Below are 26,261 nucleotides of genomic sequence, written 5' to 3'. Positions count from 1 at the left end.
CTTATATTCACTTGTTCTTGAAACAGGAAAACACTGTAATTTACCATGTTAAAGCTCTTTACTCCTGCCTGTACAGACTTGCCTCATAGCAGCTGTGATCAGCAGTCATATGTTGTGTGTCTACTTGATAGTACTGGAGGACATTGTATAATTCAAGCTTTAGCTCTTTATTTTTTAGATCTGTGAATCTGTTCACCTTCTAGACAGTGTTATTTCATATTCAGCAGAAATACCTTATGTGTTGGCCATAAAAATCCCATGGTATGAATAATGATAGTAGTAATGTTCACATGTAAGTTCAGGAAACTGTTAGAACAAAACCAGGTAAATTCATTATCAAATCAAAATAGGAATATATCTGAATTGTACATAAAAATATTTACTTTTCAGTAACAACTAGATTTGATATCTGAAGATATTTTTAATACTATGTCCTGAAACTGCCTTTTTTCTTCTTTCAATGATACTCATTGCACTTATTCATGTCAGAAGTTAAGGAAAATGTTGCCCTGTCCTCACCTCGCAGGTGGTGAGGGAACATAAGAGCACAAATAATTTGCAGTGTTAATGCTTCTGATTAAGCTGACCAGAGGACCACAACTGAAACTTAATTGGTTTTAAATCTCAGAGGAGTGTTCCAGTGTCTAGGTGGTTGTCGTTCTGGGACGTTTGACCATTAGCAGTTGGAACAAAGTTACTAAGACAAACTTGTTTCTTCCCTCTGTAAAAGGAGATGAGACAGCATACCCTCTATAAGTTCCTCTTGATTCCCTAGACATCTCCTTGAAAATTTATTTGGTTGTCTAGCATTCTGCAAGTAAACAGCAGCTGACATAATTTATTCCTCTGATTGCTGAGTACACGTAGAGAATCTTTAGAAGTACATGAGCTTATGTAAGAACAAAGTTGGCTTATCAACAAATAATAGGCTAATGTAAGGTAGAGGCTCTAAGGAGCACATTTTTCTCCATTTCATCAGTAACAGAAGTGGGATGATAATCTTGGAATAACAAACTTGTGAATCACCTTTTTACTAAAATAGCAAAATGTTGGGCTACCAAGTACATAAATTTGTTTCAAGAACTACCAACTTTAATTTTTATTGTTTTATTTGGAAGGTAAAAGTTTAAACTGTTGATCTTCCTAGCATCTTTCATATGATTTACAGATGAAATATTTGTTCCAAAATTCAAAATAAAAAGCCAGTGCTTTATTAAAAGTAAAAATACTGAGTGGAAGATTCGCTGTTAGAAACAATATTACTGTTTAAGTTGCCAAGGAGCTGAAAGGTTTAAACGTTCTCCTATTCTAGCTCTCTAATTCCAGTTCTAAAATTCCAAAATCCATCTTGAGCTTCCTCTCTTTTTTTAGAATGTTTACAACTTGTGTTGAAAGGTCATTCTAGTAAGAAAATGAAAGCTTCTAACAGTAGAAGTATTAGTAATATGAAAATATTTGTTTGCTGTGTTAGACAACTTGTAATTTTTGAGCTAATTATTACAATGATACTAAAGAATGGTCCTTTCAAGCCATTTCATTATTTCAAAGCAAAAGAGCAATCATGAGAGTGAAAAAAAAATGGGACTGACTGACTGTTTAGTAGAGGCCTAAGATAAGTTGGGAACGACAGTTGAAATTTAAAAAGTGAAGGAAAAAAATGTTTATTAAAGGTGGTAGTGGTGCTTATGTTTAATAAATTCCTTCAGAATGTAAGTTGTTATTAAAAAGAGTTTTTATATCTCTGTTTTGTAGGGTCAACATCTGAGGAGACTGGACAAAATGCTAAAGTGCTCAGGAACAGGACATGTGTCATTAACTACAAGAAACACATAAAGCTGTCTAATGTGACTGAGAAGAAGAATCCACGCAGATGTGCCACTTTGGCTGCTAATAAAATTAAGAAAATGAGTGATACAAAGGAAGAATTATCAAGCTCAGAAAGTGTTCACACGGTAAAAAAGAACAGAAGGCAGCTTCATGGCAATGTGTCTGCAGCATCCAGGAAGAAACTTATTGGCAGCTTGGAGGTGGATGCTTGCTTGAAGTCTGAAGATGAGAAAGAACAGCTTTCTGGCAGAAAAAAACTTTCCTGCTCTGAATTGCCTGCTCTTAAAAGAAAATACATCAGTGACTCTGAGAATGAAAGAACAGAATCTGAGGCAGAGGTAAAAGTGACTCAAAAGCAGAATGATGATGATAACCACAAGCGGGCAGACAAAACAGTTTGTGTTGTAGCTCTTAAAAATCTCAAATTTGATTCTTCCACAAACCACAAAATGGAAAATGGGAGAAAGTGGGGAAGTTCTAGTCAGTCAACTTCAGCCCACAACCATCATGTGAGCAGCTCTGAAGAGGAAGGAGATTCTGACTTAGCTAAACGTGAAACAAAAAATACCAGAAGAGCGTCAAATAAAAAATCTAGATCTTCTTTCAAAAGATCAAAATTATTGGATGACTTCAAAGAAACAGAAAAATCTGAACCAGGGGGCAAGAAGGATGAAAAAAGCTCAGTGTCAGGGAATATGGAAGCATCTGGGACTGCAAGAGGTTCAAAACTCAATTTCAGCTGTTCTGATTCAGACTCTGAATCTGATGACAGTATCTATAGTGATGCAACAGAGACAAGAAAAAGGAAAAGGAAATCGGAAGGCGCTAGGAAAGAAATTAGCAATTCCAACTCAATTAAGCCTTCCAGAAGACCCCAGCGAAGGAAACGTTGGAAGCCCAACCAAGAGAACGACTCTGAAGATTTGGATTACATCAAATACAGGAGAGCTAATCGGCGTTCTAAGATACAAACTCGCAACGGTGGTAGACGGACTGTGAGATACAATGATTGTGATGAAGACGACTATGACAGAGGTTTAGATGATGTAGCTCGTGAAACGTAACCTTAAAAGGAAAGGCCAGCCCACGGTTTTTTTTTCCTCCTTTGGTGTTTTATTTTCTTTTTTTCTTTTTTTTTTGATGGTAATAGCACTAGAACTCATGATGGATGCTGGCTTTTCTTTGTCCTACATTTCAGGGAATATATTTATATTTTTCTATGAAAAAGTTATGAATGTGATTAGATGATGACTTTCTCCTTTTCATATTTTGACTTGCACTTGCCTGCCCATGTAGCAGCCTTTAGCACAGATGCCAAAATGTGCCTCATTATAGGGGCAATTTTTTTTGTCTTTACTGGTATTTTATTACATATAACAAGAGTTAAAAGAAAAAAAAAAAAGGTAAAACACTGCGCAACAGGTTAATAGCAGTATGTTGAGTATTATTGTTATGGGTGCTGCAATGGAATACTACCTAGGTCATACAACATGCAAGAACAGATTTCAGACATCTCCAACGCTGTATGAAATCGCATACAATATTGAAACAGGCTTAAAATGAATACAACACACTATACAAATCTGGTGGATGCTTAGCATTGCATCAACAAAGTGATGAACGGTCACTAGGCTAGTAACTTGACAACTTGTGCGAGTACAAGTGTTAAGTGTTCTGTACTTCCATTGTTGAGAACATGTGACTAGAACCAGTTACCAGCTGTTGAAAAAAGCATACTTGCCAATGAAAAAGGCCTATTGGTGCTGGTGAAGAGAGGGTTTATGCTGACAGGTAGTACTATCATCATTAATGTGACTTCTATACTGTAAAGTTAAGAATATGAAATGCAGGTGAATGAACTCTTGGGCCTAAGGGGTTTTGTGTGTTTTCTTTATAAAACAGAAAACCAAACAAAATGCTTGTTTCTGTTTTCTTTATGCGTGAAAGGTTTGAGGTGCAGGATTCTTACATTCCAGACCTTTTTGCTACATTTCTGTTGTTCTTCTATGTTTAAAAGTTAATTGCTTTAATGTTAGACTTCTCACTGATTAAACCTTACCAGTTTCTGACTATTACAGTACATCTCCTATTCTTGAGGTGGCTGTTGTTGTTGTTGTTGTCAGATCTTGTGTGGACAATAGGAGAAAATTCCTCCAGGGAAAATGTGTAAATTCTTGGTTGGCCTTGTCAGCTGTGAGAAAGCAGAGCACTTCTAAACTCTGGCCTTGCTTTTCCCTGGACTTGTGCTGGCAGAAGCCCCACAGTTGCTGCCTTCAGTCCAACACCAGGTGCTTCATTTCCTCTCCTTTCATTTCCCCCACTCTAGGTTTGTTTTTCCCTGTGCTCTGCTGGTTCCCTGCCTCTCACAGATTTAGCACTTCTTGATCTTGTTGTTCAATAGTAAATACATTAGAATATTAGATTTATGCTAAACCAGCTCATTTTAACTGAAATAGCCATTTTGTGAATTAGTTTTTCAGCAGATTGGTCTGGTGGTTAACAGCTGGAAAGGGTTTTGAAGAAAACTTAGTGCAACTGTGTAATTAGTAATGCCAGAACTTCTTGTACAAGTGGCAGTGGAGTAGTGGGGAAAGGAGTCCCATATGCTTCTTACCAGCGCTTAGTGGGAATCGCTTGAGCAAGGTTGGTGACGTGCCAAAAGGTGTATTTACCATCATTTTTGTGTCTAGAATGCTATTCAATACAAAGACAAGTTATTTTTTTCTTTGAAATTTCTGTATGAAGCTCAAACAACTTCATAACATTCTTGCCCCAGAAATTTTATTTAGAGCAAAGTCCTTAATATGATGTTTTGGAAAATTCAGGATACATGTTTATCAAAATAGTTTAAGTTGGCTTCTAAAATATGAGCAGTTATATTTAGTGATGAAACTTTGAGGTAGCTTTGTGTATCTTACCTTTAAGGGACAACTTTGTTAGAAGAATGAGTCAACTGGTATTTTTGTATTATCCATAAACCAAAGGCATTGTTCAGCAGCTGCTTATGATCAATGTTCTATGGGGTATAACCTCCAGTATTGGAATAAATGCTGGTATAATAGCTCTTGAGTGAACGTCAGAGTTGTTAACTTACCTTGTTTGAAGAGCTAAAATTGGGCTGGTAGGTTTGCATTTCTAATTCAGGCTAAGATTTAAGAAGACTGATTTCTCTTTTGCCCTTTTCTAGTTTTGTGTTCTCTGACACACTGCACTCATGCTCTTACATACTCATGGTGACACCTGGGAGAAGGTTCTGGCCTCTGTACTTGCATATGTGAAAGGAAGTTACTAGCCTAGGGAACACTTTCTTCAAAGTAAAATAAATGCTGGTTTGTATGTCCTAATTTTATACCTACAGACAGATTGCAAAGAGCCATTAGGAGAACAAACAAACTGGAAAGGGACTTTTTCACTGTCTTAAGGTTTGAATTTTCTTTCATTAAAATGTATTTAATTAAGCATGCTCTTTATCAGAACTGACTCTTTCGAGACCTGGAGAACGCAGGTCTTTCAGTTTCCTGGTAATTTTAATCAGCATTCTTTATTTGGTCTGGCTGTACTCAGGGAAGTAAAGCAATGTAGTAGACCTGTAAAAATGGTAACTTTATTTAAAGCCGTTTAATGCAGTGCAGTAATAAGCTGATGCTTTCAGTGTGGGTTTTTTGGGGGCGAGGAGGGTTGTTTTAAAACAGGATCTGCATCTGGGATACTTAATAAGCTATAAAGGGGCAGCATCAACAGAGAAAAGTACTGAAACTACAGGTCAGAGGCGTAGGAGAATCAGACTCTTTAGTATTGAACACTTTTATGATGTACATGTAGAAGTGGACCAAAGTAAAGCTGTACACAAAACTGCACTGTCACTGTACTCTTATTTGCACGTGTGCTATGTTTGTGTTATCTGGGGGTTTGCCCACGTAAGCGATAACCGCGGGAGTCTGCGGGTGGCCGCAGCTGAAAGCGCGGAGGCCGTGCTGACTAGCGAGGGCAGGGGAAGACTGGCTAGGCGCTCCCCGCCTTCACCCGCCGCCGGTGCTGACGCTCACGATAGTGCCACCGCGGGCTGTGCCGGGGGGCCGAGGCCTGCTACGAGGCCGGGAGCCGTGCCGCCGCGGTACGACGGCAGCAGCAAGGAGGGTGGCTCAGCAAGTCGCTTTCTGCGGGCGGCCTGTTCGGGCACCGCGGCCGCGCCACCAACCCTGCGGCGAAGTCAGCCTCCGCCAGCCCGCTCTATGGGCAGCGGAGCCAGAGCGTCACCGGGCGGGGCGGAACTCGGTGGTTCTGGCGAGCCAGAGCGCCTCGGCGCGCAGGCGCGCTGGCCGCTAGGAGCTGTGCCGGGGGCGGAGATGGCGACGTTCTTCGGGGAGGTGGTGGTGGCCCCGTCCCGCTCCGGCGTGGACGATGAGGAGGAGGCCCGCGAGGAGACCCCCGAGGACCGGGAGATACGCAGGGAACTGGAGAAGAAAAGGTAGTGGCCCCGCGGGACACCTCGGCTGCGCTACTCCCTGCTGTAGGCGGCCTCCCCACCTCCGCCGCGTCCGGATCTGGGACAGGAGGCTGAGGCCTGCGCCTAAGCCGAGCAGTGCAGGGTACAGCTGCTCCACTCCCTCCCGTCTCTTTTTGCCAGGGAGGTCGACGTCCACTGGACCTTGAAGTCGGGCGCGACTGCAGAGAGCTCTGCCGGCGAGCCGTTTGTGTGCTCTAGGTTTATAGTAGCCATAGGACATAACGCTGCAGGTAGGTGGTACAGCCTGCGAAAACGAGCCGTCTGGCACTCTTAAGATGCTGCTGCTCTTGCTGTTGGCTAAAGTTGAGAGGGTGGGAGGATGGAAGAAAATGCAAGTGTATCAGGACAGTCCATTTGCTGTAGTGTATTTTAACGTTCTTTGCAGCAAGATCGGCCTTACAGCTCTCCATTTAGAGAGCAGAGATTTAATCCCGAGCCAGCTGAGCTGTTTACAGAAAGCTAAAGTTAGTCTCCTTACATGTGAAATTGTTGGAGTGTTTTACAGCTGCTCATTTCTCCTGTCAGATCATGATAAAATGATGTATTTTCAGTTGAAAGCTAGAACTGTGTTGTAGATTTTAGTTGGGACAACCTCTCATTTCCTTTATCTGACTTGTTTGATTGACTTAATTGACAGAAGTTTACTTCTAATGCTCAATGGTAGTCAAGTGTTTCAAAACAGTAATCTGAATGACACAAAATTACAGGTCAGTAAGCTGTAATTTCTTTAATTTCTGATGAATAGAGATTTAAAATACCAGTTATTATTTTGTTCAGACTAATTTTCACATTCTGATTCCCCACTTGTACAAAAAGCCCTCTTAAGGTGTCTATTTACTCATTGGGCCTAGAGTTTTGGATTATCCTTTTCTTCTTACCACACACTTACCAAAATCTTTGTTTTGCTTTTAATAGCTGTTTCCCTCTGAATGCAAAGAAATATTCCTTTAATTCAAGTCATATCTAGTTGACATGTAGATGGTGTCTGAGCTAATTTTGCTTATTTTTTATTTATTAAGGTTTTTCCTTGAAAAAATTACAGACTTTTTGAACTGTCTTCTGTTTAACAGTAACTTTGGACCAGGATTTGATTTAGGAAGATTAAATTTAGAATCTGTGTTTACTACTGTGTTATGCATACTCTTGCCTTTGCTTCCTAGGGCCAGTGTAGTAGTTCTGCATTTTTTACTCAGTGCTTTTCTATTTATGTTTATTTTTAGAAATCAGATACATGAAGAAGTATTAGACACTTTGTGTTTGTATCCTTAGTATATGCTGAAGAAATGTAGTTACTAAAAATTGCCAAGTGCAGGAAAAATTAATAATAAATAGGATTATCTAGTCCTTAAGTATCTCCATGGCATTCCATTTGCAGAATCATGGAGTTGTTTAAGATCAAGTCCAGCCATTATAGAATCACACAAATTACATCCAGTTGGAAGGGATCTCAGATTATCCAGTCCAACCCTCAACCCAGCACCGAAGGATCAAGGCTAAACAATGTCCTTAAGCTTCAGGTCCACATGAACATCTCCAGGAATGGTGACTCCACCACTGCCCCAGGCAGACCATTCCAATGTCTGATAACCCTTTCTGTGAAGAAGTATTTTCTGGTATCCAGCCTGAACCTCCCCTTGTACAACTTGAAACCACTTCCTCTAGTCTTAAGAGTTGCTTGACACTAAGGAGAAGAGGCTGGCTCCCTTGTTGCTCCAACCACCCTTCAGATAGTTGTAGAGAGTGATGAGGTCTCCCTTCAGCCTCCTCTTCTCTAGACTGAACAATCCAAGCTCCCTCAGGTGGCCCTCATAGGCCATGTGCTGCAGGCCCTTTGTGAGGCTCGTTGCCTTTCTCTGGACATGCTCTAGCATTTCAGTGTCCTTCTCATAGTGAGTGGCCCAGAACTGAACACATAGTCAAGGTGTGGCCTCACTAGTGCTGAGTACAGGGAATACCTCCCTGCTCCTGAGAGCCACCATGTTTTTAATACAAGCCAGGATGACATTGGCTTTCTTGGCCCCCTGGGCACACTGCTGAGTCGTTCAGTCAACTGTCAACCTCAGGTCCCTCTCCCCCAAGTCACAGCTTTCCAACCACACATTCTTATCTGTGGCTTACCATGGGGTTGTTGTGACCCAGGTGGAGGACACATGCCACACAGCATCACATCTACACTTCTTTTACTTCCCCATTGCTTTAGAATATTGAGTTGCCATAAGGAAAAATGTCAGCTGGGTTCACAGGACCCTCACTGCCACGTGAAGTGTTCAGATCTGTAAGAAGGAAAATTTGCATCATTTGGATATCACTCAAATTGAAGTTGACACCGCAATAATACAATTCCTAAGAGTACCTGGTTTGGTGTTGGGGATCTCTGTGTGTAGAAATGCTCTTTATCTGAAGTCTTGGTGCTATGAGGTTATTCATGTTCTTGCTCTGCTGGATTTGGTCAATAAATGTATGTCTATTAAACCAAAAAAGGTTAGGTTTTCTTGAGATTGCAAAGAAGCAATTTCATTTGGGTGTTTATTTGTACAATAGAGGTTTTATTCTTTAGAAAACAGTGATATGGGTGTGGTTTTTTTTCTGCAGCTTTCCTGTCATCTTTTATTCTGGATTCTGTCTGTTGGGAAGTAGTTGGAGTTGTGAAGCTCTGGAACGAGTGGTGTCGAGCATCTAATACAACAAATGTCCTCCCAACAGATTCATTTTGTTTGTTCTACCGATTAATATCAGACCCAACAGTAAGTGACTTAAGCATGAACTTCTCATCTCCATCCACCCTCATACCCTGCCTGGGGCAGACAGAGCATTTAAGACTGCAGTATTCTGGATTATTTTCATCAAAAATTTGAAGGGACATGAAACTCACTAAAACCGTCAGAAATTCTGATGTGTGAAGTTCAGTACAAAGAAGGTGTGTGACAGACTGATTGCCTCACATCAGTTGTGAATGGGAAGTTCTTGTTGAAATAAATGGAAAAGAAGCCCAAGAAAACCAGAGAGGTTGCTGGCTGCAGTGATTTCATCTTGACATGTGATTACAAGTTGTGCTCTTTAAACAACTTGCTCAGCTTCTCTCTTTTTACTTTAAGGTTTTGCTGTGTCAATGTAGTTGCTATGTTGCCGAGGATCAACAGTTCCAGTGGCTTGAAAAGGTAAAACTGGCAAGGCAGCTAATTGAGTAATGAAATCTTAAGGGCAAGGACCTTCAGGTTAGCACAAGTGCCTCTTCCTTGCGTTGTAAACAGGACAGTGTTGTAGATAACTGTTTGTGGCTTTCTTTTCTCAAATACTCAATGAATCTACCATCTAGATTCTATGAAATTCCTATCTCAGCAGTGCAGTGCCACTTGTATCTGCTGTAACTTAGCAGCTTGGTGCAGTTACCTCTTGTTTCAATTTTGTTGCTCTTAATTACTTTCCAAACCTTTTTCGTTTTTTTGTCTTAAATTTTATGCAGCTTCTTTCAGCTGCTTTTCAGCTCTGGAAGAATCCTTCCATAAGAAAGAATAACATAGCTGCATTTGTACAGCTGCTAAAGGATCACCAGACAAACCTGTTGTGAAAATTGCAGTGGATGGCATCTTTATTGATGGGTGTGTTCTGTTCCTTTCGCAAGGAGGAACTCTAGAGGAAGCAGCCTCCAATTTGTCCTACTTTTCATAGACTTAATATGCTAAAAGCCTTAGCCTAGCATCATTCAGGTGCAAAAGTGTTGCTGAGTCATTCAGATATCATCATGTTGATTTGAGTGAAATAAACACAGGCAAAAAGATGTTCTGGCGCTTGCTTTCTGTATGGATTTGTATCACTGCTTAGGCTTAAGAAAGCATGGCTTGTTTTGTATTGCTGTCTGTCTGCTAACTTACCTTCCTTTATGCTAAGCTGCCTTCCTTTAAATCTCAGCTGATTGAACAAGCAGAAATGCTAAAGCTATTATGTTATGTTGACATTGCTTAAGGCTGTGGCTAGAGATTAAAAGGAGTGAGATGAAAAGCGATGTTCTCAGCCTGAGCAAGTCCTTAGCCTGAGCTGGGTGCTATCTGCTCAGTCTAGCCTGCCATCTGGCCTAGCCAGCACATGGAGATAACTTGATTGTGAGGGAATCAGAGAGATTATGTGAAGGTAAAGAAGATGGGAAACCAGGGTAACTGCTCAGTGATACAAGGTCTTCAGACCCAAGTTTGTACAAGACTAGCCTTTTATGTTTCCTTGGCTTGTTCAAGAGTTTAATTTGTTTTGGTGAGGAGTAATGGTTCACTTTGAAGTTTAGGAACCCTGAGACCTTGGAAACTTTGGGTTTGCTGTATCTCATGCATTCTTGCACTTCATTTCAACTGGAATTACAAAATAAAGATTATTGTGGGTTTTGCTGTCATCCCACTGTTTTTCCAGATGTTCACTCACATGTGTTAATTCAAATGTAGGTGTTCCTAAACAGTAGGAGTGTATGGATTTACCAAGTCAGTGGTCTCAAGCTTTTTTTTAGGCTTCGTGGTTATTGGCATTTTTAAATGTGTAGCAGAGACATTGTACTGTCAATCTTCTGCTTTTAGTGTGAGTTACAGACCTGTTCTGTATTCTTCATAGATTCTAATTCACCAAGCATCTTCACAGCCTTCATGAGTCACATCTGTACTTCTACATAGGATTTCTCAGTTGGTGACAATGTGCAGATGAAAATTTTGCACTAATGCATACCAGGCATTGTTTCCAACAAACTGAAAGTGTGTCTGCTTCTGAGTTCTGTCAGTTTTATGTAGCAGTATTGTGAGGGAACAATCAGTTTTCACCTGTGCCATATACAGAAACGAGTGAGTTTCTGTGAAGTTTACCAAATTCCATGCCTACTTTGTCATAAATTTGAAGAAGACAGTGTAAAGGGAAGGTGCAGGTTTATCATGCACCAGCTCCTCTTGACATGTTCTTTAAAAACAGTGGAACGCTGTGCAGCAGGTTGATGTTTTGTGACAGCATGCAATGAACCCAAAAGTAGGTTTTATACAGGATTTTTTAAACTCTCTCTGAATTTGAAGAAGAGCGTGGAAAAAAAATAAGGTTCTCAATTAAACTGGAGCATAATTAGATGAAATCTGAGTATTTAAAATGAAGACTTATTTTGAGTACTGTAGAACCTCAGAGGAACACGATTGTAATTTCAGCTGACGTGCAGGTTAGCAGGATGCCTTCCTGTCATAAGCAGCTTGGTTTTATTTGGAGCCTTTTTTCCTTCTTCAGAGACCATTAGTAAAAATAGCAAGTCTTGATATGCTTGCATCCCTGGAAAAGTGCTCAAGCCCTGGCATTTAGGAATATGGTTTAGTGTTGACCATTCAGTGCTGGCTTTAAGGTCTAGATGATCTTGGAGGTCTCTTCCAGTCATACAGATTCTGTGAACAGAAAGTGCTGAAAATCCAAAGCCTCTCAAGGAAATCAGTAGACTTGCTAAAGATTTTAGCTGTTCTTTGGGTTTTTTTTAACCTCTATCCCACAAGCAATGCGTGTGAAATTTCTCCCTAAGGGTTGTGACTCAGATTTTAGTTAGTCCTTCAAACCTGAATTAAACTGTCATTTGCCACCTGCACTGGAATTGAAAATAATCTCTGTGGGTTTATGCTGTTACTGTGAGAAGATAACTTTTGCTGATATATTAACATTTTTATTTCAGGTTTTCGGCTGTATGCAAAAAGAGGGCTTGCAAGTAACCATTCTTTCCACGTGTCCTGTGGCCGATTATAAAACTCAGGAATCCACTTTAACGCTCCCATCTCCGTTTCTGAAAGCCTTGAAAACAAAAGAATTCAAAGAGCACGTCTGCTGCCCACTGCTGGAACAGCCCAACATTGTGCGAGATCTTCCCGCTGCTGGTATTTTGCAATTCTAATTATTTAGAAGGCTGCTGGTGGCAACAGAAAATTCACTTTGAAGAGCATCCTATTCCAATTAGAAATTTTATTTCATTGTATGAACTGGCTAGCTAGTTATCTTTTTGAAAATGAATTCCTAACAGCTTGACATCCTGTATGTTGCCTTTAAAAATGTGGATGAGTTTTAACACCTCAAGTGCTTTTTACCCCTTCAGTGTGGGACACAAGTACTATCAAATTCTTGAGTGTAGCCTCACAAAGCATATTGTGTATTGGGATTTTGGGGCATTTTCCCTGTGAACTAAGTATGTTTTATTGAGGGTTACTCTCATCTGAAAATCCCAACTGCGGCTCAAAGTCCTTTCTGCATACTACAGGCTTCACAGTGCTACTGGTAAGCCTCATGTAAAAGTCTGGATTGAGTTTTATTATGTCCTGTAATAAAAACCTTAGGCTTTTTATTATTGAGTACAAAATTAGTGGTAGCATCATGAAGGAAAATTTGCCTGGCAGGAGCTAAGTGGATGATTTTTCCAGAGAAAGCTTATCTTGTTCATACTGTGTGTTGAAGTTTTAGGTTTCGTTGTTCATAGGGGAATATTTTTAATGTCTTTGTTCTCTTTACAGAAGCTTGTATTATTTTTTTGTTTACCAGTAATACACAGTTTCCACTTAAAGTATTTTCCTGTGTACCTGAGGAATGGCTTGTCTACCAGTCAGGATCTGGAGTAGTTAATATATAAATTTTGATGCTTTTGAAGCTCGCATTGTTTATCAGTAATACATAATTTCCACTTAAAGTGTTTGTCAGAAAGAATTACCAGCTGCACTTCACTAGTTTTTGGTGGTTTGTTTTCCTGTATACCTGAGAAATGAGGGGTGGCTCACCTACCAGTCAGGGTCTGAAGCAGTTGATGTATGAACTTTGATGCTTCTGAACTTCTGTCCAAGACAACTGTGATTTTATACATGAGATTCCTTCTGTGCTGAATGTAACACACACTTCCTTTTGGTTTGTTTTTAGTTTTGAGTTACTGTCAAGTATGGCAGATTCCTGCTGTGTTGTATCAGTGTTACACCGATGTCATCAAACTGGACACGGTTACAATTGAAGCATTCAAGCCTCTGCTTTCCTCTAAATCCCTGAGGAGTTTAGTCAAGGTAACATTTCATATTTAAAAATTAATAAGAGGTTTGGCCTAGTTCTGTCTGTCTTTCATCTCTTGCATTCTGCTGTTGATGTGTCCTTGCAAGGATTCCACCTGAAAAGGCAGAAAAGCACAAACTTCAATGACAAAGGACAGTGATTTCTCATATAGTACCTGCTATACCAGAGAATGAATCTGCAGCTTCCTTCAAAACTTCATGACTTTTCAGGCTCTTTTAGTGATATTAGTGTACCAGGGAGTGAATTCTTGTGATTGTTTAGGCTGCAGTTTCCTTTGGAGGTGTCTTGTATTAAAATCTTTAAGTGTATTGTTTTATTTATTATTTTTTATCCATATGCAAGATGTCTCTGTTCTAGTTCTGTGTCTTCCTGTCTCGTGCCATACACGAAGCTTCCTCAGAAGTTTATTTTGACCTGTAGCTTCTTTGTGGAGTTAAAAGACTGATTTTATAAAGGTGATTCTTAACAGTTTTGAACTAAAGAAGCAGCTGTGAAGTCATGGCATAATAGCTACTAACATTAAATGTTTCGCCTCTTCTGTAATGTTTTTACTTGAAGTGTAGTTGATTCAAAACGCTCCTCAGTTTTGCTACTGACAGAAGAGCTTTGTGTGTAGCTAAATATTTATTTCATCTCTAAAGTGCGGGAATTGTGGAGTATTGAGCAGACTGCTATAAGCTGCAATGAAAACTAAGTCTTAACAGGCTGGTACATAGGTGTTGAAACCCTGAAGGAAAACAACAGCAAACGTGCAGGCTTCTCCTGTCATATGTGAGCAAATGGGAATACCAATTTAAAAGTCCCATTCTATGGTTGAAGAGCAGGTTCTTTTGGAGCTTTGAACAAGTCTGTGGATGCCTTCATTTGGAAGACCTGGGTTTTGGTCAAAGTAAACATTTTAATAGAACTGGTACTTAAACTGATGAAAACTGCAACAGAGGACAGTGAAGCTGTCATATTTTGTTACCAGTGATTTAGCTAACGCTGATTGTCTCTTCCTAGGATGCATCTGAAAGCACAAAGATTTTGAAGAAGTTACTGACAACCAATGAAACTCACAATAATATCTACATCTAAAAAGGATGTTTGTGATGCACTTTTGTAAACTCAACTTTTTTCTTTAGAGGACATTTTAGAATTGTTTCCTTAAAAATTGAATAAATTCCAGTACATTTTTACTTCTGCACTCATTTTTGTTACTTTTGAATTCATCACTACCAATGCATATATTTCTTCTGTGTGACTTGGGAGACTTTCTTCTGGAATGGTTTTTAGGAAAGAGATCTTGGATGTGAAAAGAAAGTTCTTTTTCTCCTGAAGGGATTGTCTTATTGAAACATAAGCCTTTTATGTGTAAAAGAGGAAATGCAGTTAGTTAAGGAATTCTTTGTCTAATGAGAACACTTTTTTACTTTATTTTGAGACATTTTGAGTTTTCTTTATATTCAGTCTTCAAAGATTTGTCTGTGGTGGAGAAAATACACTCTGCATCTTTTTACATAGATAATTGTATGTAATTTTGTGTGTGTGTATTTATGAATGATTGATCCAAAATACAGCTAAGTGAACTACAGTAGACACTTTTAAAAGACTTACTAGTGGAAAATAATCTTAAGCTTGCTTTACAAGTTAGTAAGAGGGAGGAATGCAAAGCAGTTCTGAATTGCATGGAAGGGCTGCAACTTGGATTCACTGAGTAGATTGTTGTGTCTGTTCAGTGTAGTGCTGGCCACATGTCTTAATAGGAAGAGAGATCTGTCCACGCTCTCATGTTGCAACTCCCATCTGCAGTGCCTTACTGAGAGCTTGCCTTTGTTGGGTAGTTGCAGCTTTAGGCCTTGAGCAGGAGCTACAGAGGCCCACAAACATTCCTTGCTGCCAGATCTCTTAACAGTAATGGGAACTTCTAATGAAACTGGATGGTAGATTCAGAGGCTGCTTCAGCTGGATTTGCCAGGGCAAAGTGGTTTTATCTATCCACTTTAAAATTGCAGAATGCTGGCAATAGTAGGAACAGTACAGGGTGTCCTATGCAGAGTATGTGATTGCTGAAGAAAAATTCTAGTTTTAAAGTGTGTGCATAAATTTTCTGAAAGTTGGTAACAATTTCAGCAATGCATTTAAAATACTGGAATTGAAATGCAATTCTGACTCATGTATACCCTCTGTTTGATTTAACATTTTGTTGAAGAAAATTGTGTTAAAAGACATTATTTCTTCTGCTACCAGGTAATTAACTGGGGGTGTCACTGGACAGGCACCTTTATATTGCATATAGCTTATCCTTTTGGAAGAAGAGGATAACGGCTTCAAACTTTTCTTCTAAGGTTAACAACTGACTGCTCAGTGGGTATTTTTGAATGGTATTCCTTCAACACAACCATCTTCCCTTCAGATTTGAAAGCATTCAGTTCAGTCAACATCCACTGAAGCAGGTAACCCTTGTTTCTTCAGCAGCCCCACTGCAACCTCTGGTTTGGCAAATTTTTGACTGCTTCCTGTATTGCAGTTTCAGCAATCCTGATGTGGATATCATATTTGGCCTCATTTAAGACATTGATTTAAATTTCTGTTAATGTGATTACAGATAAGCAAGCAACTGTTGAATTGTGTGGCAGTGTATTTTGGAACAAACCCCAAAGCATAAAGTGCAGGATGTGGTTCTGGTTTTTGGCATGTTTATTTGTGGTTTTTTTTTCCCATTTCTGCACATTTTAATTGAAACCTGTTTGTATACATGACCTGAGCTGAGAATTCTGTTGCTCTGAAAAGAGCTGAGTGTTGGCTGTACTGTGTTGTTACTTGCATACTGACCGTGTTTGACTCATAATAAATAAAGTATCTAACAAGAAACATCTTTAATAACAAATATGCAGGCTCTTACAGGATCTGTAAATACACTTTTAGTGCTGGTTTTATTACACTTGCAGTTTGCAGTGTTTCAAAACAGTTACTTGTTTTTTATTACCTGGGTTTTTGCTGAGGTCTGAGAATGGTCTTAAATACCTTGAATAAAAGTGGCAAACAAAACACTCTAGCAACCTGGAAATTAGACTGAAAGCTGACATATAGGCAGAATGCTCAATGGCTAATTATTCTTGCTTCAGAGAGTATGATAACTTAACATAGCTGGAAATATTTGCATAGGATGAGATGCTTTTTCAGTTGCATACTATCAAGCTAGTGGTTTCAGTGTATCCAGGGATATTTCTGTGACCCACATTACAAATGAGGTCAAGCTTTCTGCATGAAACCATATAGGTCAGGGCATGTGCATGCCATATAATCAGTAAGACTTTTCCTCATCAGTGTCAGATAGATGGTGCTGTATATAAATTTGAAATGTCCACCTTCTCCAGTACACAATAAGTACTCTAGGGCAGTGAAAAGTTCTATTTCTTTTTAATTTGATGTATGAAATAGTTCCATGCTCTCCCTCTTTAAAGAACTAATTCTGGATACCCAAGTGTCTTATGTGAGCACTGGACAGAGACTTTTTCGATTTGTACATTGCTAAGTTGTTAGGTTTGTTTTTTTTCAGTGGATTTGGTTGGTTGGGTTTTTTTTTATTCTCTCCAGTATCTTTTAAGAACCTGCAATGTTTTCTGTTGGGTTTTGCAATACTCGTAGGAGTGCATAAACTTTAAAGCTCTTGTCGAATGTGGCAGATGGCTTCAGATGGGGGAAGAGGTGTGTTCTTGCCTGCATGTAAAAATGGTGATTGTATAAGATTTGTTTCCTTAAGGTATTATTGTGCTAAATGCAAATACTGACACTAGACAGAGTTAACTATTAGGCTGGAATAGCTTTCTTTTTCCAGTTTTCACATCACCTAAGCCTTGTTTTTTTTCAGATAACACTGAGCTGGCCTGCTGAAGAATGCTGTCTTCTAAACCAAGGATGATCACTTCTCAAGCCTAATCTACTGCATTCTGCAGAGCCTGTTTGGTAGACAGACATTTTCTTTCTTTCCTTGAAGGTTTGACTCAGCTGAGGTGCCAGACCTCATCCTTAAGTCTGGAAGCACAATGCTTTTAGCTTTTCACAGAGGTTTTTTAGGCTTTAGCCTGTAACGTGTTGGTGTCTGTGTAGTTCAGGTCACAGGTGTGTGAGTAGAGAAGGTAGTGTCCAAGTCAGAAATTTGGATTTTGTTTGAATTTGTATCAAAATCTCCATATTCGAATGCCAAAGCAGCAGTGTGCCTGCTCTTAGGCTTTCACTTTCCCGGTGGTTGTTGTGGTCACACACAGTGCAGTGACTCTCCAGTAACAGTATTCTTGCAGTCTTTGGAAAATCCGGTATGAAAATATTATACTGTGTTTTGCTTCCTGAGCATTTCCCCTTCCCATTACGGTCCTTCTGGATTTGACATGATGTACCGGTTCTTACTGTGCGGTATGCATCCAGCATCAATGCTGGCGCTGCGCACAAAAGCAAGAGCCCAGACGCTGCTGCTGGAGCCCGAGTGCCTTTCGTAGCATCCGCTGCAAAGCACGGAGCCTTGAGGCACGCTTCCTGAAGGCAGCTTTCAGTGGCTGCTGGTCTCAAGTTGCAGAGATCAGGTCTGGAGCCGAACCGCCCCCGCTGCGGAGCGGCAGTGCTCGGCGGACGCAGGCTAATGTTTGGCAGCGAGCGGAGCGATCCCCCTCACGAAGCCGGCCGCTCCCGGAGAGAGGCGGGCCAGGCGTGGGCAGCGCCTCAGCCCTTAGCGGGCTGGTCAAATGCCCTCTAAAGTGGTCGTTCGGTCAGATCGCAGAGCGATCAGCATCCGAGATGAGCATCAGGAGCCGAACCATACCCGCAACAGTTCAGTAGAGCGGCAGTGCTCGGTGGATGGGGTCAGCAGAGCAACTACGCCTCTGACAGAAGGGTTTGGGTCCTGCAGTACGCAGGGACATCCTCAGCTAGATCAGGTTGCCCAAAGCCCTGTCGAGCCTCGCCTTGAATATCTCCAGGGATAAGGCCCCCTGGGCAACCTCTTCAGTGCTCCACCACCCTTGTAGTAGGCAGCTCGTTCCTAACCTCCGGTCGGAATTGGCTCTTCCGTAGTTTGAGGCCCTTGTCCCTCATCCTATCGCCACAGGCCTTTGTAAACAGTCTCTCTCCCGCCGCCTTGTAGGCCCCCTTCAGGTACTGGAAGGTCATTACTAGGTCTCCCTGAAGCCTCCTCTGCTCCAGACGACAACCCCAGCTCCCTCAGCCTGTCATTGCAGCAGAGGTATGCCAACCCCCCGCTAATTGTTGTGGCCCTCTTCTGGACCTGCTCCATCAGGTCCATGTCCTTCCTATAGTGAGGCCTCCAGACGTGGACTCGAGGTGAAGCCTCACCAGAGCAAAGTGGCAGAGTCTCCTCACTGGATCAGCTGGCAGCGCATGTTTCGATGCAGCCCGGGATGGGACTGACCAAGCTGGCTGCTCTCTTGAGAGTTGCAGGTGAGGCATGGGCAGAGCTGCAACCTTGGCAGACTATTTTAACTGTTTGTAGAGTGAGATCAAAGATCCCTGCACACCAAACAAGGTCAGACAGGATCACACAGAATCACAGGTTGGAAAAGACCCTCAGGATCACCAAGTCCAGCCTATAACCCTGCTCTGTATGAGGCATGGCAAATCATCTGGGTATGCCATGGCAGTCTGCAGGGTTAGTTACATGTGCAGGAAGAGGTATGGTTGGAACCTGGGCAAGAGCTGTTAACAAAGGAAATGTGGTGACTGGGACAGTGGTCCTGTGTAAACAGGTAGGTGTCCAGGCCTCTGGCTGCAGAGAGTGCCAAAGCCTTTCGCTTGCAATGTTGGTCTGTGAAGACAATGCCTGTGTTCACTATGAGCAGGTGGTTGAGCTGAAAGAGGAGGTCAAAAGGCTGAGGACTCTAAGGCAGTGTGAGAGGAAGAGGATAGACTGCTGGAGCCAGGCTCTGCCCCCCCTGCCACAGAAATGAACATAATAGAGCCACGGTCACCAGAGGCAGCAGTCTGCTGAAAAGGTGAATGGTGAATGTGCAGCCTTGCTTAAAGAAAAAGAGTAAATCTGTAGGTAGAAAGGTTGAGCTGCAAAGTTGTATGAGAACAGAGGCAGCCACTATGAGAAAAGTCAGAGCACAGTGAAAAACAAAATCTTAGTACAGATTGTTTTATGAAATTAGAGATTGAGATGGTGGTTGTGAAATGAATGTGAGGTGTAAGGTGGGTTTGCTATTCCCTCCTGGCTCCAAGCAACGTTCTCACAGGTCACAAGGAATACCTTTGTGCTGCTCTACTTAGCTCACTTCCAAATTGAACTAAAAAATATTTTTTTTTGGTGCAGAATAAGCACAGTGAGCAAGTACAAAATACCATGCCTGGCTATTTCCACCCTTAAACCCTGAAGGACACTTACAAAAAGGCCCTGCTGATACTGTCAGGAACAAGTAGTTCTTTTGTTCGTTACCTAGAAAGTGCCACTGCAGAACTCTTCAACAGGAAACCAGAATTACGAGTGTCCATCAGGTTGTTTGGATTCTTTACCAAGTGGCAGAAAGCAAGCACATTTAAGATAACGTTGTAGTGCCATGTGTGAGGAAATGCTCTGCAATAGCAGATCAAGCAGCAAAGGTGATCCAGTACCTGCCCTCACAGTTTTTACTTTTTTTCTGTTCCCCCACATCTCTACCAGCTGTATGAAAGTGAGCTATGAGCAGTATGACCTGTCTGAGTGAGGACATTAACAACTATTGAAATTTAGTGTTTATCTTTTATAACAAAAAGTACTTCAATCTGTGGGGCTTTTATAAATAGAGTTATATGTGGGTGTTGTTGTATGTGCAGCTTCTATCTTTGTGAATGTGAACGTCATCTTCTGCAAGGCTTGTTGCAAAGATCTTATGAATAAACAACCAAGTATAAATTCTCACAGTTTCTATCTGACACCCTGTCTGGCAAGTAAAGAAATTCTAGATGGTGCAGCTTTGCCTAGCATAATTTTAAGCAAAGATTTTGTTGGCTTTAATTGAGAATGTTCTGGTTTGTATCCTACAGTGCAATGATCCTATTACTTGCTGTTCTGAGCATCCTACTGTGGAGGTAACTGAGAGCTCAGATAATCAAAACTTACAAGCTGGCTTGTTTTGTAGTGATCACTCATGGCAACACTACTTTCTAAGGCTGATGTAAAGTTTAGTTTTAAACTGATTTTTTAATTTAATATTTGGCTGTATAGAAATATTTTCCCCAACTCAGTGATGGAGATGAAATTTTCTATTTGCTCAGTTCTGAGATGCTTTGTGACTGTTCTGATTAAGGCTCAGCTGTGTCTGATGTTACTCTACTTGAATACAGTAATAGTCCTGTACTTGATGTGGTTACTCTGAATATGCTCAAAATTCTTTTGAGTGGAAAAAAAACCTCGAAGGTCATCAAATCCAATGATGTGGGAAAACAAAACACTTATGAATGGGATGGCTCACAGCAGATGGGTCTGCAGCATGCAGCTTCTCCTTCACTGAGTATCATCCCAGCTTCCTTTTGCATGTAAGCCATTCCCTTTCCTGATTGTGGGTCATGCCTTCACAGGGATTGCAAAGACATATGTTGGCTCTTTGGAAGTAAACCAGCAGAATTACTAGCTGAGCTCTCAGGTCCAAAGATCTCAGGTGGTGCTGCAAGTGGACCTTCTTGAGGTCACGACACTCACTTCTACACTATAGGACAAAGGGAGTTGAGTATTACAACCCTCCTCCCTCACAGCAGTATAGTTGGTGCTTCCATCAAATAAAGTACAAAAGTTCCTGCACTAAGAGCTGCTTTCTGTGGTCTTCAGAGCAGCCCAGTAAAACCACAAGCTGAAGAAGTGGGTTTTCATGTTGCACATGCTGGTATGAATCATGTACTTCTTCCATCCAGATGTGTCCTCTCAGCTCTCTACAATGTCAGTGCATCAGGCAGAAGGTTCCTGTTTATTCATTAAGAGTTAACTTACTCAAAATAGGAGAAAATACTGAGTCTAAGTGCATGTAAATAGGGCTTTTAAGTATCACATTAATTTAGCTTTCCCTCATGTAGCTTTCACAGTACTTTATGAACAAAAAAAAACCAAAAACCTGGATCAAAAGTTGTTTTACTCTGTATGCCTGAGTTTTCACTCTGCATTACACTTGTAGTGTGCACTTCAAGTTAGATATTAAAATTAAGATCAGTTGGGAAAGGCCTTGACTTAGTCAGTATGGGGTAAAGAAAGTAAAGCTGAAATGTTCATAGAAACAGTCACTTGTCTGAAAGGAAAGTGCCTTGCCTTCAGTTTTTACATCACCTCTGCCTAGGGGGTGCTGCTAAGTGTTTCTGCAGAGCAGCCTGCTGCCACAGCTGTAATGCTGTGTAGCAAGTCTGCAATGTTTTGAAAGTGGCCTTTCACGTTTGAACTTTCAGCAAGCCAGCTTTCTGTTTTCAGTGTCGACATGTGGCTTCCAGACTTTAAAATCCAATGCATGTTATGAAAATGCATGAATGTTGAATTTAAACCATCTTTTAATAATTTGGCCACCTGTACAATGTTCCAAAAATCTTAAAATAGAGAACTTGAGATCCTCTGTAAAATTATTTGTAACAGATGTTAAATCTTTGCTGTATACCACACATTTACACACTGAGGGGCAGATATTAAACATTAGCCTTACAAAAATAACCCAAACCCTATTTATTTCAAAGAACTGGAATGGTTCATAGCAGGAAGTAGATGCAGGAAGCTTTGCCTATTGTTGTGGTTTGTTTTAAAGGTGTGCTCAAAATGAGATGAAAAAAAAATTTTCACTCATTACTGCAGTTAGTCAAAATTATTGGAGCATTTAAAAGATAAAAAGGCTTTTTTCTTATTATTTGTTCCAGCAGCTTTCTTGGCTGTTATTTTTCTAGCCTAGTTTTTTATTATTTTCTTTAAGTACACTTCAACTTTCTGACCTTAAAGATGTAATTATGGGGCACTAAATCCTGAGTGTCAAACCCATTCTCTGGTGATTGAGAAATTAACACTTTTGGTCAGAACATGAGGCAGAAATGAAAAACTTGCTGGGAAGAGACAAACCTTATAGCCAAGTGTGATTGAGTAATAAGTTTCTTCAGTAGTGAAGTGCTGCTTTTAGATGTAAAGATGATGCTGACAAGTAAACATACATAGAGTTTCCATTGATGTAGGTAGCCCCAATTGTACAAGCTCTGAATCAGCTTCAGACACCATGACACTTCTTTGGGGTGGCTTTATTTGTCTCCTGAGTTTTCAAGTTTACCCTAGAGCTATGAGGGATGGACTTCCGCTTTTTTCCCTTTGAGGTGAAAGTTAAGGTTGTGACAAAATCACTTGTTTCCAGGAGGCAGGACTTTAGGAATATCAGTAAATGTGTCTTAAAACAGCAGCAAAAGGAGGACAAACCTGTATTCATTCTCTGAGCTACTGTCTCTTTTTCTGTAGCAGACATCACCTCTGGCTTCTTCAGTTTGGGATAAATACCACTTTATACACTTGCCTCATTCTTCCGTTTTCCTTTCCCCGGATGTCTTCCTTGTCCACCTCCTACCCTTCCCACTCTGTGCTGGCATCATTCTCCCTCCCCTCCTTTCATTTCAGATATTTTCCTGCCTCAGGTGCAAGAGCAAACTCTAGATGTTGTTATTCTGTGGGAAGATTCCCAGCCTTTCCCCTGGTACTGCTGAATTTATTTGTGCTGGCAGCAATGGCAGTAAATGCAAATTCTGGGAAGAAAGAGTCGATAGAAGGTTGTAAAATGCAAAGAACAAACACTTGATTAATATAAACTAGTAGGGCAAATGAGAGGGGTGTTGCTGCAGACTGTCTCAGAACACCTGCTCTGTACTTCATCATCTGCCGTGGGCTGAGGTAAGATGGGGTGCTGACTGAAACCTCGCTTTGACCACCTTCCTCTCCTTTGATGTTTCCAACAATGTGGAGTTAGAGGAGCAAGTGGTGAACACCACTTCCGAGCTGGGAGCTAAATACTACTGTCCTTGCCCTATTGCAGCCTGTACTAGTATTTCCTGCAGTAGGAAAGTGTCACAGAAATGCTATCATCTTGAGATCCTAACAGAATTAGGAAAAAGGACCAAGTTTTCATGAGGCCACTGGCTTTAGTTTTTACCTCTATTTGTCCAAAGGCAATTTGGCAATAACTTTTGGAAGATCAGAGCATGCACAGGTCTAACTGGGTTGCCTCCCTTGCTTTGGCCTCAAGGAACTAATCCTGGGTGAGGCATAAAAATATAGGTGCTCAGCCTTGGGCCAGAGATTAAGTGTTTTGCTTAAAGAACAGAATGGAATATTGTAGAGATTGTTACATATTTGAATCTAAGAATTTTAGTAAATTTTTTTGAGTTCACAAAGAAATAGGGGCATCAGTCAGTGAGCTGTGCTGTGTGTTTAGCAGTTGTCACTGAAAATCTGGTGTGGGGACTGATAAGCAGAGTGCTGCTGCTGCTAGAGCTAGTAAAGGTATGTTTGGCTTCTCTTGCAGAAGATGTAGTGTCAACCCGGATGTGACCTTTCTGTTTCTGGAGGACAATGGACAATGTAAGTTACACAAGTAAAAAATATTTGCAGCTGGAGACAGGGATGGGGCAAACTTTTCCTCTTTTATCATAAATCAGTGCAAAGCTTTTTTATTACTAGTTTAGAAATGCATTGTCCTGTAGCTTTGTGGGTGCATGAGGTGATGTGAAAATACAATAACCACTGCTTCATTCTGAAATAAACCAAAACTCATCCCAAAAGGCTTTTGTTCCAAATTATAGTGAATATAAACATGCATATATATATATATATATATATATATGGACTTACATAATAACTTACAGACTTTTGACATGTAAACATTAAAATTGCTGAAAATGTATTGAGAGGCCTTTGGGTATGTAGAGATTCTGATCTTTTGCATAACATTAGATTTTGAAGATGGGTTTATTTAACCACATAGCTCATCACAAGCAATGATGTGATATTTATTGTGATTTCTTGGCTATATCATTTAGCATTAAAGATGCCTGTTAAGACTTGATAAATGGGAGCTATAATAGCAGCCAACGGTTTTCAAGTCACTATTTTGCATAACTCACTCCCTGCAGATCCAGGGCTGCCAGCTAACCAACTCAAACAGCAATTATGAAGGAAAAAAAATCTCAAAGGTCCAAGGAAATGGCACGCAGACACTGCCAGTAAATGAGTGGTACCAAAATCCTGGCCAAGCTGGCAGCCCGTGGCTTGGACAGGGGCACACTATGCTGACTTGAGAACTGGCTGGATGAATGGGCCCAGAGAGTGGTGGTGAATGGTGCCACATCCAGTTGGCAGCCAGTCACTAGTGGTGTTCCCCAGGGATCAGTGCTGGGCCCAGTCCTGTTTAATATCTTCACTGATAATCTGGATGAGGGGATTGAGCCCACCATCAGTAAGTTTGCAGATGACACCAAGTTGGGAGCATGTGTGGATCTGTTAGAGAGCAGGAGGGCTCTGCTGAGGGACGTGGACAGGATGGAGAGATGGGCACAGTCGAACACTATGAGTTTTAACAAGTCCAAGTGCTGGGTTCTGCACTTTGGCCTCAACAACCCCATGCAGTGCTACAGGCTGGAGACAGAGTGGCTGGAGAGCGGCCAGGCAGAGATGGGCCTGGTTGCACTGGATTGGAATGGACTGCCCAGGGAGGTGGTGGAGTCACTGCCCCTGGAGGTGTTTAAAAGGAGACTGGATGAGGCACTTAGTGCCATGGTTTAGTTACTTAGTAGGTGTTAGGTGATAGGTTGGACTCAATGATCTCTAAGGTCTTTCCAACCTGGTTAATTCTGTGATTACTCACCCCCACCTGGAGTGCTACTCAAATGAATCCAGAAGAGGGTTGTGAAGATCATAGGGGGCTTAGCACCTCTTCTATGAGATCAGGCTGAGAGTTGGGGTTGTTCAGCCTCGGGAAGAGCAGGCTTCAGGGGAGCCCTAATAATGACCTTGCAGTACCTGAAGGGGGCCTACAAGAAGGATCGAGAGAGACTGTTCACAGAGGCCTGCAGCGGTGGAACAAGGGCCATGGCTTCAAAGAGAGAAGAGCAAATTCTGACTGGATGCTAGGAACAAGTTCTTTACAATGAGGGTGGTGGAAGACTGGAACAGGTTGCCCAGGGAGGTGACTGGTGTCCCTTCCAGGGTGAGGCTCGACAACCTCATCCAGTTGAGGATGTCCCTGCTGACTGTGGGGAGGGGATTGGGCTAGATGACCTTTCAAGGTCCTGTCCAGCCCAGACTGTTCTATGATTATTGTAGCCTTCCAATATTCTTAAAGAGGGCCTGCAGGAAAGTTGAGCAAGGACTCGGAGTGTAGTGATAGGACAAGCGGTCATGGTCTCAGACTGAAGGAAGGTAGATTTAGAGTAGATGTTAGGAAGAAATTCTTTAGTGTGAGGGAAGCAAGACACCTGAACAGGTTTCCCAGAGAGGTTATGGATGCCCTCTTCCTCTAATTGGTCAAGGCCAGATTGGCTTTACACAATCTCCATCTAGTGGGAGGGAACCCTGCTCATGGCAGGGCAGTTGGAACTGGATGATCTTTAAGGCCTCTTCCGACCCAAACCACTCTGTGATTCTAGGATTCTAGACATTTAAGATGATAGGACAAAAAAAAAAGGAAACTGGGTGGTTTAGGCATCAGTTACTATATTGATCAAGAATTGCCTGGTTTCTACTCAGTTCAGTCAGGTTTCTAGAGTTTTTCCAGCTCTGATAGGTATGTGGCATGTTTGGGTTTCACTGGGCACCTCTCTTACCACCTCTACCTTTGATGCTTCTCTAACATTTTGGATTTGGTGCTCATGCTCAAACCCTTCTCAGAGGCACACTGACACTTGCATAGATACAGTTGCAGGC

The 26,261-nt window shown here is 41.3% G+C and overlaps 2 protein-coding genes across 2 annotated transcripts in view; both read left to right on the top strand.

The window, feature by feature from the left end:
* BRWD1 (bromodomain and WD repeat domain containing 1) overlaps positions 1-5,679 on the top strand; it is a 52,666-nt gene extending 46,987 nt beyond the window's left edge. The window contains exon 41 of the mRNA XM_064152538.1: positions 1,753-5,679. Within this exon, the coding sequence (XP_064008608.1) occupies positions 1,753-2,891 (1,139 nt within the window). The 3' untranslated portion in view covers positions 2,892-5,679. The remainder of the gene's footprint in view (positions 1-1,752) is intronic.
* A 365-nt stretch (positions 5,680-6,044) lies between these two features.
* PSMG1 (proteasome assembly chaperone 1) lies at positions 6,045-16,241 on the top strand. The gene is made up of 7 exons (XM_064152550.1): positions 6,045-6,295; positions 6,455-6,564; positions 8,927-9,078; positions 9,430-9,492; positions 12,006-12,204; positions 13,229-13,365; positions 14,375-16,241. The coding sequence occupies exons 1-7, from the start codon at positions 6,060-6,062 to the stop codon at positions 14,447-14,449; spliced, it is 972 nt and encodes a 323-aa protein (XP_064008620.1). The 5' UTR covers positions 6,045-6,059; the 3' UTR covers positions 14,450-16,241.
* The last annotated feature ends 10,020 nt before the right edge of the window (positions 16,242-26,261 follow it).

This window comes from Pogoniulus pusillus, chromosome 12 (assembly GCF_015220805.1).
Source record: "Pogoniulus pusillus isolate bPogPus1 chromosome 12, bPogPus1.pri, whole genome shotgun sequence".
Classification (NCBI taxonomy): Eukaryota; Metazoa; Chordata; class Aves; order Piciformes; family Lybiidae; genus Pogoniulus; species Pogoniulus pusillus.
Note: the sequence above shows the minus strand (reverse complement) of the source record. Positions and strands in the feature narration are given on the sequence as shown.

What these genes read in the sequence shown, in the direction of transcription:
- PSMG1 (XM_064152550.1), top strand. Translation starts at nt 6,060, where the DNA reads ATGGGCAGCGGAGCCAGAGCGTCACCGGGCGGGGCGGAACTCGGTGGT. An exon ending in AGGGAACTGGAGAAGAAAAG is followed by an intron (nt 6,296 to 6,454) that starts GTAGTGGCCCCG and finishes TCTTTTTGCCAG; the next exon opens with GGAGGTCGACGTCCACTGGA. An exon ending in CATAGGACATAACGCTGCAG is followed by an intron (nt 6,565 to 8,926) that starts GTAGGTGGTACA and finishes TTTTTTCTGCAG; the next exon opens with CTTTCCTGTCATCTTTTATT.